Source organism: Haemaphysalis longicornis, unplaced genomic scaffold (genome assembly GCF_048455015.1).
Source record: "Haemaphysalis longicornis isolate Haplotype H1 unplaced genomic scaffold, Haemaphysalis longicornis Haplotype H1 scaffold_8, whole genome shotgun sequence".
In the NCBI taxonomy this organism is placed as follows: Eukaryota; Metazoa; Arthropoda; class Arachnida; order Ixodida; family Ixodidae; genus Haemaphysalis; species Haemaphysalis longicornis.
In genome coordinates, this window is record NW_027526445.1 from 38,939,590 (window position 1) to 38,956,079 (window position 16,490).

The 16,490-nt window shown below is 46.1% G+C and overlaps 1 protein-coding gene across 1 annotated transcript in view; it reads left to right on the plus strand.

The window, feature by feature from the left end:
• The window catches only part of LOC144148256 (vitamin D 25-hydroxylase-like), a 47,679-nt gene that overhangs the window by 10,073 nt on the left and 21,116 nt on the right, over positions 1 to 16,490 (plus strand). The window contains exons 3-6 of the mRNA XM_077679819.1: positions 74 to 180; positions 6,045 to 6,349; positions 9,598 to 9,713; positions 10,407 to 10,665. Of these exons, the coding sequence (XP_077535945.1) occupies positions 74 to 180; positions 6,045 to 6,349; positions 9,598 to 9,713; positions 10,407 to 10,665 (787 nt within the window). The remainder of the gene's footprint in view (positions 1 to 73; positions 181 to 6,044; positions 6,350 to 9,597; positions 9,714 to 10,406; positions 10,666 to 16,490) is intronic.

Consider the following 16,490-nt stretch of genomic DNA (forward strand, 5'->3'; position numbering starts at 1 on the left):
GTTGGTGCATATTTAATTAAATTGTCTTCCATTGCAATAAAAACGAAGAAAACCTGTGAATATTTTTTTCCAGGAGTTGGTAGCCTTAATGGCAAGCTTTGGAGTGCAAACAAAAAGTTTTGCATGACGATGTTGAGGGACTTGGGCTTTGCCAGGACTACCATGGAAGACAAGATGATGGTGAGACTCTATTGTTGTTTGCACAGGCACCTCGAGCAATCCTTGTGACGTAAGCGGCGGCACCATGTATTTTGAGATCCACAGTTTAGGCCGCGTAAAACCGCGACAAGTCCAAATGTCCAGAAAAGAAACTGCAAGCGCTGGCTGCCGGTGTTCGGACCGAGCCATGTCCGGTGGCCTCTCTGCCTGGCTACCAGGCAATTATTTTGGGGTCCTTAGGGAGAATCCCAGTAGCATCACGTGCTTTTGTGTCCCTGTCCTACATTTAATTATACTTTATGTAACGTTGAATTCCGGGAAGACATGGCTTAAGCATGGGGAGTGCCTTCAGCGACGTTGTTGAAAAACGTTAATATCAGTCAACCGTGGCGAAAACTACCACGCTCTTTTAAAATGTAGTCGGTCAACAACAAGAAACTAGCAACTACCAAGTCAGGAATGATCGCTCTGTTTGGTACTTGCGTGCTCTTGGCAAAACAAGTATCAGGAAACAGCTGTTCGTCAAGCGATATGTATTGAAGTCATTGAAGAGCTGCGAGAACATTTCCGTCATAGCGGACACGTTTAGAGGAAGCTATGCGAATTTCTACATTTCGGCAAGACGAAGGACTGTAATAGATCCAGTGGTCAAGCCTCTTTGGCCAGATGAGCAACAATTTAGCAATTTTTTTGTAGATATAGACCCTTTGCAAAATACTATCAGGCATAGCGGACAAGCGGAAGGCCAGTCGAGCAACGTTGCGCGCGGCTAGGATGAAGGAAACAGCGAGTGTGCCGGCTGCTCGGCTCAGGGCGCTCACGCATCGCCTAAGCTCGGACATGGACTCGCAATATTGTGGTACTGGATGATATGGCGTCTTCGTCGTGGGGATCACCGGGTGGGGCACCAACCGCGTTTGAGCGACGAACGCACCCGTGCCGTTTGCAGAGAGGGACACAGCACTGAGTCGGCATGACTCCTGCAGAACTTGTAACCGCATGTGGTGATAAAATCAAAATAGCAAGCAAAAACTCAGAAACCTATCAGATCAGACTGCACGCCGAGGTGACGGCGAGTGGCTCTAAGAGAGCGCCGCGCAGCCGCGGTATGATGAAGCCGCGATTCCTTTATCATGTCCGACGTTTGCGAATGACCTCAGTGTTGTCATTGTGAAAGCTCGCGTATCTACTATGTTGCCAACTTTTCTGAAAAGGGTCTATCCACTTGAGCATGGGCCCTGCGATACATATGTGGTGCAGGCTTGGAACCTCTGTCCCCCTCACACTCACTCACTCACTCGAGCGTAGCAGTGGCTTACCTTTCCAATGGCCAGATGTAAGTGAATGTCATCAGTCAGTCAGCGTGTTACGTAAATCCTTCACAACCGCGCGTATAAAAAGCAAAACCCACAAATGGTGCACCATGGCTCAGTATCAGTACAGGCGTGCGAAGCAACATCATCCGCGGAAAACGTCTCTTGCTCTATAGCTCTTTTTTGTCCGGCTATCTATGCCCTACCCATTCAGGTATGGAGTGCTGCCTGCTCCGTAGGTAACCATCACCCAGGGTACCCAAGGGACTACAGTAGAAAGGTTCAACCATGCTAGAAAGGCTCTTAGGGACACAAACTGCACTATCTCACCTGAGCAGGATCTTGCCACCCTTGTGTAGTAGTTGGGCGCAACCTCGCAAGTCTAACAAACTTAACTCTCGGCCCTCAATCCCGAGCAGCTGTAGAGCACCTGTTCGTGCTCGCGGTCACACAGCGATACACCAGAAGGTGCTAAGAATCTCTGGATCCGGACATGCCACCTTTGAAAATTGACCCTGGCAACGTTCAACACACGCCCCTTGTTAAGTGAGGGAAGCTTAGCCGAACTACTGGTGGAGCTCTTAGAAATTAGGTTGCATGTTATAGGGTTAAGTATGTTAGAAAGACAGGAGAATGCTTTGTGGAGATAACTAACGGTCATATTCGATACTACAGTTGACCCCAAGAATAGAAAGAACACGGTGTGGAAATTTTAATACACAAGAGAAATAGCAGGTTACGTGGAGCTCCTTTTTAGCGTTAGCGAGGCAGTCCCGGATGTTGTATTCAAGCTAAATGAGCGATACAGGTTAACGATAGTACAGGTCTATGCGCTAAAACCGAGCAGTGATGATGAATACCTAGATAGGTTTTACGAGCAAGCCGAATCAGCAATGAAGAAGGCCACAATGCAGTTCACGATTGGGATGGGAGATTTTAAAGCCAAGGTCGGTAAGAAGCAAATAGGAGAAAGGTCATTGGGAAACGTGGCGATAGACTATCGCAACAGTCGTTAAGATGTACTGGTTGAATTTGCAGAGAGAAAAACCTTAGGTTTATGAACACATTCTTCTATAAACGAAAGAACACGAAATGGACATGGAAAAGTGCCGATCGTAACACCAAAAACCAAATCGACTTCATTTAAAGTGACAACCTGGGTATCGTGCAAGACGTAGATGTACTAAGTAAGATTCAGAGCGCGCTTGGCAATTACTTGGTGTTTGTAACTGCGAACACAAAAAATTGATTTTAAAAGAGGTTTGCTGTCCAAACAAATTGACTACATTTTAAGTGACAACCCAGGTATTGTGTAAGACGTAGGGGTGCTACGTAAGCGGAGAACCGATCATAGGATGATGATAAGCAAGCTAAGGTTGAATTCCTGAATAAAAGAAGCAAACTCGTGATAACCATGAACGCCGCATGAAGTCAGTCAGAGCCATATCTCAGGAGTTTAAAATGACTCCTCAAAAAAAAAAATCTCGCTGCTTTTGAAAGAGCAGACGGGGGTTAGTGTAGGCAGGCTAAATGACAACCTAACACTGGCCCTCCGTGAATCAGCCGCAGCTACGGGAGGTAGAAGGAGTGGGAAACAAACCTTACACATCTAGTCAAGAAAACAAAAAAAACTCTCTGCCAAGCGTAAGAAGACGAAAGTATCAAGTACGGTGGATATCACTGAATTAGCTGATCCGTGGAAGCTGATTCACAGAAGTAAAACAAACGGCATTCGTGCATATACCATGGGAGTGTTCGAGGAAATGCTTCCCACAGGGGGAAGTTAAAACGCAACTAAGAGAAAGCTAGCCATCGGCAAAGACAGGATGAACCCGCTCACACACGAAAAGGGCAACATAACTCCCAACGTGGTCGAGATTATAAATGTAGCAGAATGATTCTTCACCAGGCTGTACGCCAGTGACGTGAGACAAGGGGAAACTACCGAGAGTACGAACTCAAATTGCGATGTCCCACAAGTGACTAAAGATGAAGTTGGAAAGGATCTCAAAGGCATAAAGATAAGAAAAGCTGCAGGAGACGACATCATTACCGTAGATCGTTTTAAGCAAGCAGGAGATATTGTACCGGAAAAGATTGCTGTACCATTTTGAAAATGATTGAACACTCTATATGTGACCATAGCCTTAAAAACGCCAACATTATTCTGATTCTTCAGAAAGTAGATCCGAAAGTCATCACGTATTACAGACCCATCCGTCGATTTTAGTTGTGTACAAGTTGTTCACTAAAATAATAGTTAGCCGCATGGGTGCCAGCCTGGATTCCCAACAACCTCAATAGCAAGCTGGGTTGAGAAAAGGGTACTCATCCATAGATCACATCCGTGTCTTCAGTCGAGTGATAGAAAAATCCGCAGAGCACACTAAACGCCTGTACGTGACATTTATACATTACGAGAAGCGTTCTGTTCCGTACTAACCACAGCCGTTTAAGAAGCACTAAAAGACCGGGGAACAGATGACACCTGCATAAGACTTCTAGAAGACATATATAAGGAATGCAGGGGAGGATAACTCTCCACAAGGAAAGCGATAAATTTCCTATCCGGAAGCGAGTAAGACAGGGAGATGCCATCTCTGCAAAACTTTCACAGCATGTCCGGAGGGCGTATTGAGAAAGCTCGACAGGGAAAACTTAGGATTAAGGAGGAACTGGGAATAATTGAGCCATTTGAGGTCTGTTGACGGCATAGTCTTGCTTAGTGATACTGCAGAACACATACAAACAATGCTTCAGGAACTACAATTAATAAGCATGGCCCACGGCACTGGAAATATATAAGAATAAATAGAAACTAACGAGTAAGCTTCATGCCACAAACGTGCTCAAGAGCTTACGAAACGGAACGCCTGAAAAAATAAAGAATGCAACTAAGTCGAAGAGATGGTTATTGCTGACCCTACGATGACAGAGAAATCCGGCGCCGAATAGGGACGGGTTAGGGAGCACTCCGCAAGCACTCCAAAATAATGAAAAGTAAGCTACTTCTGTCACCCACAAGCAAAATGAGCAACCAGTGTATACTGGCGGTGACGGCATACGGGGCTGCAACTTGGCGCCTTACTAAACAACTAAAAAGCAAACTTACGTCAGCTCAATGGGCCTTTTAATGAATAATATTACGAATACTCAGGAACAGAAAACGAGCTACCTGGATCAGAGAAGAAACTAGAGGTGACGATATCATAGTTCAAATAAAGAAAAAGAATTGCTCTTCGGCTGGCCTTGCGGTGAGACGAACCGAAAATCGGTGGACAATTAGGGTAACCGAGTGGATACCTAGCGGTGGGTGTAGAAGAAGGGGAAGGCCAATAACACGATGGAGGGGTGAAATAGACAACTTCAGGGTGAACTGAGGACTCGAGCAGGACAACACAGAAGCGCTTGATAGTCAATGGGTGAGGTCTTCTTAGCGCAGTGGACCTTAGAAGACTGATGATACTTATGAATATGACGGGGATGATGACACAAAGTTCAGCTAAATAGCGTCGAAATCACAAACGTATTGCAACTTATACGCAATTCGTTGGAAGGTGTCAGGTCGAAAATCTGACTGATGAATGCAACTATCTCCGTCACGCAGGAAGGATTGCGGGACCAGGCTGTCACAGCTCTCGGACTTATCATGACGACCAAAGACAGACAATAAACAAAGCCTAGCGTCCTCAGTAATGCTACCGAAGCAAAATCCCCCCCTGGGTTACCTGACATTCATTTGCAGCCGTATAAGCCTTAATGGGAGCTGTAGAGGAAATCACAACAAAGAAGAAAACAGCTTCAAATGCGTTTCTTATACGGCGAGCAGATTAGTTTGCGCCATTCTGTGCTTGCAATAGCAACTGCTTATTGAGCGCCTCCGTGGAGGTGCGACATTAAAAGCATGTAGCGCAACAGCTGCAAGGACAATTTCTTTTAGTCATTTAGTGGTTTACCTAACCTATGCAGTGGTCGCAATTTTCTGAATGTTTGTTCCTCAAAAAAACTTGAAGTAGCAGGCAGCAACGTCGCCAGCATTGCAGGCATTGCTATATTGGAACGGGAAATATTCATAATTAAATGTTTCAAAATGGTGAAATGGCCGAATTTTTCTTGATTTGAGTTTCCCAAAAATACCCGGACTAGCACGCAGCAGTGTTGTGTGCTTTGTAGACATTGCTACGTTTTGAACGGGAAATAATCATATTTAAATGTGTGAAACCAAGTGGAAGACAAGAGGGGTACGTGTGCGTATGTTAGCACAAGAAACCTTTTCGGCGCAATAAAATAGACATCACATCATATTACAGCAATTATAAATGACGTCACGACGATCCGATTAATTCTGAATCATCATAGTGTCAAGCGGTGAGTCGACTAAGTAACTACGGTTCGATATTTTGGCTTCCATTCCACCAGTTGAAGCAAAAGTTCCGATTTACCCTTCCGCCGCTGTGGCCCCGAGAAAATAAACGATAGCTCAACAAAATGCTAATTAATTCTCAGTCATTTCTCTTAATAGTGATGCCGTAGCGGTTCTAGTTGAAACGCTCTTGCTATTGTCAAAAACAGGAGGAATTCAGCCACCTCGCGGAAAAAATCAGAAATACGAACGGGGAGCCTATCAACGTCAGAGAGTACATCCAGCCCTGCGCCTCTAGCAACATCGCTTCTTTCTTCTACGCCCGTCGTTTACCGCCAGACCACCCCAGTCGCCAGAAACTCCAAAACCTCATTACGGAGCTGTTCGTTCACTTCCAAGCGGGACCCTTGTACCACTTCTTTCCGACACTTCTGCGCCGAATTTTGGAGCGGCTGTCTGCTACGAGGCTTGGTCGGATCAGTGCCAGCATGACTGCCTTGGAGAAATTCACAGAGTAAGACCCAGTTTGTCATCTAGGTGTTAAGTGTGAGGGTGTCGTCGACCATGGTCAAAGACTCCGTTGTCGAGAAATGCAAGTTTTAAAATGTCACTTGTTTCCGTAGTGATCCTAGCTGTTTACAGCGCCAGCACGAAGTGAGGCATGGCAAACGGGGGCTTGGAAAAATAACAAAACTGCTATTCGAGTTATGCACGGTAATTTTACATAAAGGCACTTGTATTAGTATGCGTCACAGGTAAGTTAAGTTGGGCAACCCAGACAAATTTTCTTTGCGCTTTCGAAGCATGGCACGGACATTCAACAGTTATTGCTCAATACTATAATTTCGAACATTATAGAGTGGCAACCATCTGGAGCATATGAAGCGGCTGTTTATGGAGGGCATCTATCATGCCCAGGTTGGAAGCTAACTTCAGATACACAGGGTAGGTTATCGGGATCATTTACTTCAAAGAATACCAACAAGGAGCTGCCCATAACATACAAGTGGTGTGGGAATGAACCACCATATAGGGCAGAAAAGTCTTGGGCACATTGGGAGAAAACAGTAACGCTTACTAGGCCTGAGGGTGGATCATTACATTTTCTTGTGCATTACGAAGCCGAAGAGGTGAGTGAGGAAAAGCAGTACGTTGTGGTTAAACAAAAATAGATAAATTTAAACAGAGAAACGGGCGAGTTTAAACGATTTCACAAACGTGCGTAGTTTTTTAACGCTTGCTCCCAAATGTTTGCAGAGTGGTTAGGCCTTAGGATTGGAATATTGCACACTAACGATCCCCATAGTATTTATTTCAGAGTCAACTGGGAGAGTCTTAGTAGAAGCGCACGGCACAGCGCGCACTAATTGTACTGTCATACTGGGTCGCCTAGTCTGAGACGTATTGCGGACCCATTTTTTTTTGGGGGGGGGGGCGCTTAAAGTTGTCATACACATTTCGTTTAGTATGTTTTACTATAATTTAAGAATACTTGAAAAAATGGGGAATATAGTTATCACCGACGCAATATTCTTTTTTATTGTTCTTTAGATCAGTATAGTGCACGTACCTAGGTACCAATGTTTCGAAGTTTTTACTGCCTGCTACCCCTACAGTTAATCAGGCCACATAGAATACCTGTCTTAGACTGAACGCTAAACTCGCGAAAGGGCAATATAACATTACTTTTGCTTTCCAACCTTTTTCGTTTATACATCCTTAGGTGAAACCTAGGAGGAAGCAAGGGCATTCTACGAATCGAAAGTACAGCCACCACTGAAAGCCTCTTATGATAAGTAATGGGAGTTAAATACTTTAATAAACCATCCTTCGAAGGTGATTGATTTAAGAACATCTATTTCAACTTAAAAATATAAAGCTTGCGTTATAGACCTTCTGCAAAATCAGCTGCCCTGTCGGGGCCCTTGCGAGCGCGGCCGCCAAATTTAAGGGTTGTTCCGGAAAGTGGAACAGCTAACTGAGGAGAATGTTGGGTGATTTGGCACGTGCTCTCGTCCAGCGTTCAAAAACAGGGAACAAGGTTGTTCAGGAGGCAGAGGAAATAACTTTGGAAGTCAAAATGTTATTTATTGTGTCATCGTAGCTTCCGCAACAAGCGTGGACCTTGATACCTTTTTCTTGTATGCGTGTAACGCGTGCTGCGAATCATACGTTTTTACCTTCGTTCCCATAACTGTGAAAAGGAGAAATTTTGTCCATGCAATATGCAAGGTGTTACCAAAAAACTGCCTGCTTGTTTCAAATTTGCCAGCAAGTTCGTGCTAGGGCAGCGGCGACTGCGGGCTTCAAGTTCCGTGATCGTGCGAATGAAAGTAAGCTCCAAAACGATTTAAAGTGATTACGCAATGGAAAGACTATGGCTCTCTATCTGAAATGGGTTAGCGTTCGCTTTCGCTTGTTCGGGGTTGAATATTATGTCTTTCTTGGCAAGGCAAAAAATTTCAACTGACGTTTGAACAGGGCGCTGCAACAGCTGTATTGACGCACATGCTCTGTGACACACAGGCTTAGCCGCTACATTCGGGGCTTGACGTTCTTTATGTGCGTTTGACAATACCAAGCTTTTTACCTGCCCATGACGAAGAAAATTTCCAGCAGTAGGTTTCGTATGCCATGTAAACGTTGCTTGCAGCACATTGCGTGCGTATTGAGCTCAAGCGTGCGCTTGAATTAAATCTGTGCTGAACCACGACCGATGGTGGACCTGTGATTGTTCTTGCACTGAATGACGATTATTGTGTACACTTAAACCACAAGAATGCAGAATATACCCCCAGCGTGGAAAAAAAACAGGCTGTGCAAAGATGCCCTGTTGCGGAAATGAGAACAGGAAATTATGGGACAGTTTCGGTATATATGCGGTTACGTCTGGACCCTTTATTTGAGGGAGTAGCTCAGTAAAAAAGATTTTGAAGAACCTTTTCAGTGCTGAGTGGAGCAGGTAACGCAAAAAGGAGGGAAAAGGCGAGGGGTGGCTGTCTCTTTGACTGTGTGATGACCTCCGTCACACTCGGGTTCATTCTACCATGCTTCAAGGAATTAATCAATCATACCGTAAATGCACCTTCAAGCTCGCAAAAAGTTTCAGTGAGGAAGACAGAACATAAACTAGTGTATTTTTGCCTCCCTCAGAACGATCATAAAAAGTTTCAGTGAGGAAGACAGAACATAAACTAGTGTATTTTTTGCCTCCCTCATAACGATCATATCATCAACTCATATTGCCAGGTGTCATTCCACGGCATTCGTGATGATGTAAGCGCACGTATGGCATTGCCGGAGGTAAACAAACAGCCTGAATTTGTACAAACCACTTCACCGGATACTATTTGTTTTATTCGGTGGCAAACTTGCAACTCCACCTTTGGTGCTGCTGCGATTGCGTTTTGGACGGATAAGATGTCACCACGAAGCCGTACTGGGACGGGGGAACCACTTACAAGTCCACACGCACCATTCAGCAGTAATTATGCACGATCAAACAACACGAGGTGGGCAGTGGTCAGCACGACACCAAACAATGCACGTGCAGCACGCGTGTTCACAGCCGCCGTAATCCTTTGTTATAGAGGCGAAAGGAGATATCGCTTTGGCTCCGACCGAGGGCAGAACTTTTGCATAAGGGCTATAGTAACACAACCACATGGCTTCACAGCGGAAACAATGCCTTCTACTCTGCCTCAACTAAAATGTTTGAAATACTAAGTGACATTAATCACCAGCAACGAACTTATTTTGCAGGAAGCAGATTTTAGATTACAAAGCTGAGCAAACTACAGATGTGAGCCGTGATTTTATTCACCAATACATAAGAAAAATCGAAGAAACAAAGGAAGACTCCAAACCCTTGTTTACGCGTAAGTATTTTAGGTGGTAGCTCCTAACGTGGATTAATCTGCTTTGACATATTTTTCCCGGTCTTTATCAGTCCCTGATTTGGGGCAGGTGACACTTGTATTAATGGCTGATCATCTCTGACATTTGCTGACCATTCTAGGAAGGAAAAAAAGCTGTCGATTTAACCATTACTTTGTGTTAAGAATGGCAATTGCCTCTGCAGCCAAATTCATGAACATGCATAAAATAAATGACTGTTTCTGCCTGCGTCCCACAAAGTGTCTCGGCAATCACGGAAATATTGTATTTGATATGAAAAAGCAAGGAATAGAAAGTAATTTTTCGCACAACCCGAATAATCGTCCAGGGTGTACATTTTAACGCGTCGTTTAGAATAGAATCGGCAATGAAATCGTGGGCACGAAATATTGTGTGATCGCCAAAACGCAGTCAAAATAGCATATATTCTCCGAAGAATTACGGGGGCGGTTGGAGGTTCATGGAAGAGTCCTTCGTCCTGCTCTAGACCTAGTAGGATGTTGATAATAATGGTGTAATAATTAAGTACTTTAAAGACTCCTTACATATTTTAGTATAGCAGGATTTTCTGGAATGAAATGTGTGACATTGCTTTGTTGTCAGTAAGTATGGTGATATTTAAACGACAACCTATTCACAAGAACGGTGTATTTCAACCATGTCCATCGATGTAGACCGCTACCTGGTCGGTAACGTGAACGCCTTCATCATTGGTGGTACCGTCAGCACGACCAACACAATGTGGTGGCTTTTGCTGCTGTGTGCAAAATACCCCGACGAAATCCAAGCTCGAATTCAGCGAGAGATCGATGGAGTGGTCGGGCCCGACCGAAGGCCCACATGGGATGATCGAAAGCAAATGCCGTATACACAGGCCTGCATCTTGGAGGTTGAACGCTGGAAAACGTCAGCTCCACTGGGAGCACCACGAGAGTAAGCAAACGGTTTATTTCACTGATTCCGCCTTTAATCTGTGCTTTCTCGGGAGTCTTCTTTACCTGGAGTTTGCCCGGAAGGACCTATCAAAATTGTTTTTTTTTCGGAATATGTCACAGGAAGAAAATCAAATATAATGGTTAAGCCTGCTCGATGAAGCGGAGAAATTTTCAGAGACTCTGAAAGATTCATTGACCGTAATGGATCACAACAGGCCGCAATAATTTTGCGCCGAGCTCCAAAGCTAACTGTTGTACTCTGTCCTTTTGGGGCGTAAGTGTTAAAAAAACGCTTACTGAGCACGGCTGACCGAGCTAGAGGGGACTGAATGGGGTTCAAATTGAGCGGATGGCGTTTTACGGATTTTCTTCTGAATAATTAAAGAAACGTGATTTATCATTTCATTTTCGGCACCGAGATCTGTACTCGTTAAGGATGGGTATCGTTAGAGGAATTGACGTATCCACATTTTGACGGTGCCTTTTCTATTTATCGAAACATGCATATAAAAAAGAATCATTGGTGTCCTTGAGACCAATGACATTAACTGAAGTGTAAGTTCGATTTGATGCGGGTTGGTTTTCTAACATTCATCAAAAGAGGATACTCCGTCTAATCACCCAGCATAGGAAAGTATACTTTTCATCAAGCACTTACCAGTGCTCGCAGTCACTTATCAAGCGGGATTCCCACGACGGAGAAACCCTCTCTTTTTGGCCCGCGGGACCCGCTCACGTGACCGGTTTTAGGCTCCGCCCCTAGGTGGGGATAGCCCGCGGTGGCTCCGCGAAAGAAAATGCCTTTGCATGTTTTCGCTTGACGGCGATGGCCCTCGGCGGGGATTGGAACCTGTTCCTCGGCGCTGTCGTCTGCTAGTCAGTCCGCGTAGCTCTGCACGTGTGGATGCGCCGCCAGGCCGGATAATCCGGTCACGTGCAGTTGACGTCACATATCCGTCCGTCTCCGTGAGAGGGTTTCTCCGTCGTGTGAATCCCGCTTCACTAACGTTCACCACGCAAGCCCGTTCCAACCGTAGGGTTTGTGCCTAAACATTTTGTACTAACAATAGCATGTAGATTATTTGCAGCCGCACAGACCACTCGAATCCGCCCTGAAACGCTTTCGGTCAATGCGATCCTCTGGCCGGAAACTCACAGGGGCAAACCCCTATACCCAAATGCCCAGTCGTGAGCGGGGCTTGAACCGGCAGTGAGAAATGTCTGGGTATAAGCCAGCAATAATATTTTTCTGGGGCCAATCCAGAAGTGCGGTGCTACCGCAGAAGACACACAGCCCTATCAGCGGGGAACGGTCTCTCGCAGAGTCATGCGGGATCCATGCGTCGGAAATCCTCACGGAGGTCCCCTCCTTTTCCTGCGTTACCGTGTTTTAAGGTATATTGTATGGCGAGCTGTAATGCAGCATGTTTAAAGTGGTAATGCATTAGCAAGAAATGGTGATGGCCGAACCCCACGATCAATCAGATGATAGAGAAGTGCGCGGAGGATACTGGCCCCATTATATAGCGTTCATAGATAATGAGAAAGCATTTGACTCGGTCGAAACCTCGGCAGTCATTCAGGCATTACGGAAGCTGGGTGAAGCCGAGCATTACGTAATAATGCTAGAGAATATTTACGATGAGTGGACAGCTACCGCCATTCTCCATAAGCAGAAAAGTAAAATAACTATAAGGAAGGGCGTAAGCCAAGGAGACACAATCGTTTCAATGTTATTTACAGCATGTTTACAAGAAGTATTGAAAACATTGAATTGAGGAAAGAAGGGTGTATGGGTTAATGGAGAATACCTCAGTAACCTCAGATTTGCTGATGACGTTGCCTTGCTATGTAACTCGGGAGACGAATTTCACAGCATGCTTACCGCACTGGACAGAGTAGAATCGTGGGCCTGAAAACTAATACGCAGAAAACTAAAACTAAATCAATAACCTCGGGACAGCACAGCGTATTAAGATAGGTGGCGTTGCAGTGAAAGTGGTAAGAGAATGTATCTACTTAGGCCAAGTTGCGACCCCGGATCCCAACCATGAGGCAGAGATAATTAGAAGGATAAGAATGTGGTGGAGTGGATTCCACCGGTATTCTTAGATAATAGATGGCAGCCGACCATTTTCCCTGACGAAGAAAGTGTATGACAGCTGCATCTTACCAGTACTTACCTAAAAGGCAGAAAAGTGGAGGCTCACTAAGAGGGTTCAACTTAAATTGAGGACGACTCAGCGAGCAATGCGACTCAGCGAGATGATAGGAGTAAGATTAAAGGACAAGAAGAGAGCGGAGGGGGCTAGGGAAGAAACGCGTGTTAAGGATGTATTAGTAGAATTTATGAATGGACGTGGGCAGGGCAGGTAATGCGAAGGCAAGATAACCGTTGGTCATTAATGGTAACAGAGTGGATCCCTCTTGAAGGCAAGCGTGGCAGCGGGTGGCATAAAGTTAGATGGGCATACGAGATCACGACGTTGGCGGGCATAAATTGGTCGGTGTTAGCACAGTACCGGTATAATTGTAGATTAATGGGAGGGGCCTTTGCCCTCCAGTGGGAGCACATAGGCTGGAGATGATGATGATGAACCCTTCTTGATGTAATTATTATATGCAACAGGGTTACAAGCGCAACACAAAGCTATGTATGATTTTATAGATATTCATAATAGAAACAAAATGAATAAACGTGGTGCAGGACTTTTCAGTCTAGATATCGTTTTTTATATTTATAAGCCCTGATGGGATATCAAAGAATCCTGCAAATACTCATGCTTTCACATGTATTGCCACTGCAAAGTATGTTTAAATGTTCCATGAAGCACATTACCATTCTGTCCATGCTGCCTATCGGAGTGCAAGATATGTCAAATTAGACAATACACTACCTGCGGTGAAAGTGAATGACATAAATAACGTGTAAATGTGTGTTTGCATCTCTGCGATTTTATAGTCAACGTAATTACACGTCGAGTTCCAGGTTCCAGTTGCGGCCAGTCGGGACCCAGAGATTCTTAACACACTCTCCTGTATCATGCTGTGACTGAACTTCCCAGCGCTGTCCCCAATGTTGTGACTGTGCATCCCACCGCAGTTACCAATGTTGCGAATCAGCCATCCCGACGGGGTCACTACTGTTCGGACTGGGCCCTTTCACCGCAGCCACCACCGTTGCGACCGGCCATCCGAGCGCAGTCACCTGTGTAGCGGCGTTGCCTTGCTCTGTCCGCTGCCGACGCGGCGCAGAGCACCGCGACGAAGTTCTCGAGCCGACGAAGAGTTGAAGCAACGTTTATGTACAGTATCTTCAAGGGAACAAAGTTACATGGCTCGCGCAAAGGTGACAGCACCTCTCCACTTGGTGCATCCGAAGAGACTGGTGGCGATAAGTGCCGCTGAAGGATGCCGCGCTCGCTCTGCCTCCGGGCGGGTATTTATACTCCCGGGAGTCCGTTGTAGGTTAGAGCGGCTTGAATCGCTGCAATCGGGACTCTCGCTGGCCGAAGCTTGAAATCCGACGAATGGAGGTGCAGCGGTTTTGTCAGCCGAGCCACCCCGACGGGGAAAAGGGAAGGGGACGCCGTCGCCGTCTCACCGACGCCGCCTCCAAGCATGTAGTGGCAAGACGGCCACCGGTCGTTCACCCGAGGGATGATTCGGCGGAGCCGCCGCGACGGAAAAGGAGAGGCGACTCTGCAGCAATGCATGTTTTTTTTTGTCAGCCGCGGGTGGTTTGGTCTGGTTTGGTTGAGGCGTGAATCGTCCCCGCTGTCGGCACGTCGACCCGTGCAACGAATTTGGGCCGGGCGCTGGGGCACAACAATCGCTGTTCGTATGTTCGCCGTGGACTGGGTGTTCAGGGCTGCAAAGATCGAGTCTGGGTTCCGTGCCGGTGCAGGTTGTGCCAGTAATATTTAACGTTAAAGTGCATATAGACCTGTGCTTTTCTAGTGCCCAGATAGCAAAGAAATGTTACAAAACGTTCATGCTTAGGATACCCATGACGACAAAATGGCTACAAATACACTCGAACAAAACACCCACCGTTGGAACACAACTTATATCTCTTCTAATTTACGCCTGGGTCAAACTTTTCTAGATGGCCTGAATCTGGTTTTGAAAACGTCGAGAAAAATCCGGTTTTGTATTGGGATTAAAAAGGACCTGGGAAATTTGTTTTCGGGGAATTACTGCATCGGCGTGTGAGTCGTCCTCTAAACGCTTTCAAAATTCCGCTTTTAATCTCGTCGATAGGATACCCTTATTATATCTTTGTTGGCTTAATGCAGCGGCATTTCAGTAACCCGATAGGCGACCATCTTGTGCCTTTGTTCTGGCTCTGCACGCCTTTGTCGAATAAAATAACCGAAACACAGCAGTGTGTGACAAAGTAGAGCGCACCGCACGGCATGCGTATTACCCAATTTTCGGAGCATTACAAAAGCAATCCTTTCGAAGAATTTTAGTTGGTTTAGTGCAACACACTTGCAAACACTGGAATATATGAAAAAAGGTTTAATTCTGATTCAGAATGATTAGTGTGCAATGAATATAAATTTATTGACAAGATGCTGCCCTGTCTCGCATCGATCTGTCACTGTCGCATCGATCTGTCGCATCGATCCGCAGTGGCGACAATTACATGGCGAGTTCCTCTGAAAAAGGTGAACGTAAAAAAATGAGATTCAGCACAATGGGGTGCGAAAACACGAGAATTTGAACCTCAAAGTAACACTTTTGAAACCGTTCCGAAACACACTAGAGCCTTACCAGGAAAATACAAATGATGCCTGCCACTCCAGCCGCCAGACGTTGCATATGGCTGAAACGTTTTCAAACCCGGGTCCTGTAGAACTATACAACACCGCCACACTGGGGCGCGAAGAGCACAGGATTCTTAACAAACCGACGCTGTGGCCGCATGTGCAGTCTGTGCTCCTCTCGCCCTGCCGGTAGACGTGTCATGCATGAATGCCCGTTGCGCGCCACGTCTACGATGGGTGGCTGCTCGCTCCCGCCGGCCGGCACTTGACGATACATTCACCGGTTGATGCGCCGCCGCTGTGTATGAAGTGGGCAGGGCTTGTTTTGGACTGCTCGCGCAAGCGGGGCGCGTCGCAGCTGATTAAACGTGCACGGACAAGCGGGGATAGAATATTTCGGACCACGCGAGCACGTGGCCAAAATCGTCGCTGCTCACTGTGGACCCCAATAGAAATTTCAACAGGCCACAAGGCTGTTGGCCTGATAGCCGACCCGGAAATTCGCCATGTCGGTTTCTCGGCTTATCGGCATGTGTGGCTGTAAGCGGGTTATTCGGTTGTTACGGCAGTCAATGCAGTGGTTTCTTGGTCTGGCTATCATTGTAGTAGCCTGTTGGTGCGGATATGGGTTTGTTGGTCAGTCAGTAAGTTTTAAGGTTTTGATGGCCTGATAAGTCTCATGGCCAGTATGCAAGTTGGCGTGCACCGACCCACTATGGAATGTGGTACTGGTTTATAGTACACAAGCACTTAGGCCTTTCAGACTGGAAGACGTAACACCAAAATAGTGAATGTTCTTTTATTCACCTGACTCTTAATTTTCGTGCTGTGCCGCCCAGACTTCGAGCAAGGCGCTTTGTAACCGCCCTCACACTCTTTCCGGCAGGCTTCGCAGATGCAGTCTCTTCAAACACCGATTATACTCCGTTCAGGCCCATACCACGGTCCCCAAGGACTTCTTGTTGAGCCATATAGCGGAACCCTTCTATTCGCATTGAAACTGGACCCTGGCAACATTGAACGCACGCACTCTGTATAGCGAGGGCAGCTG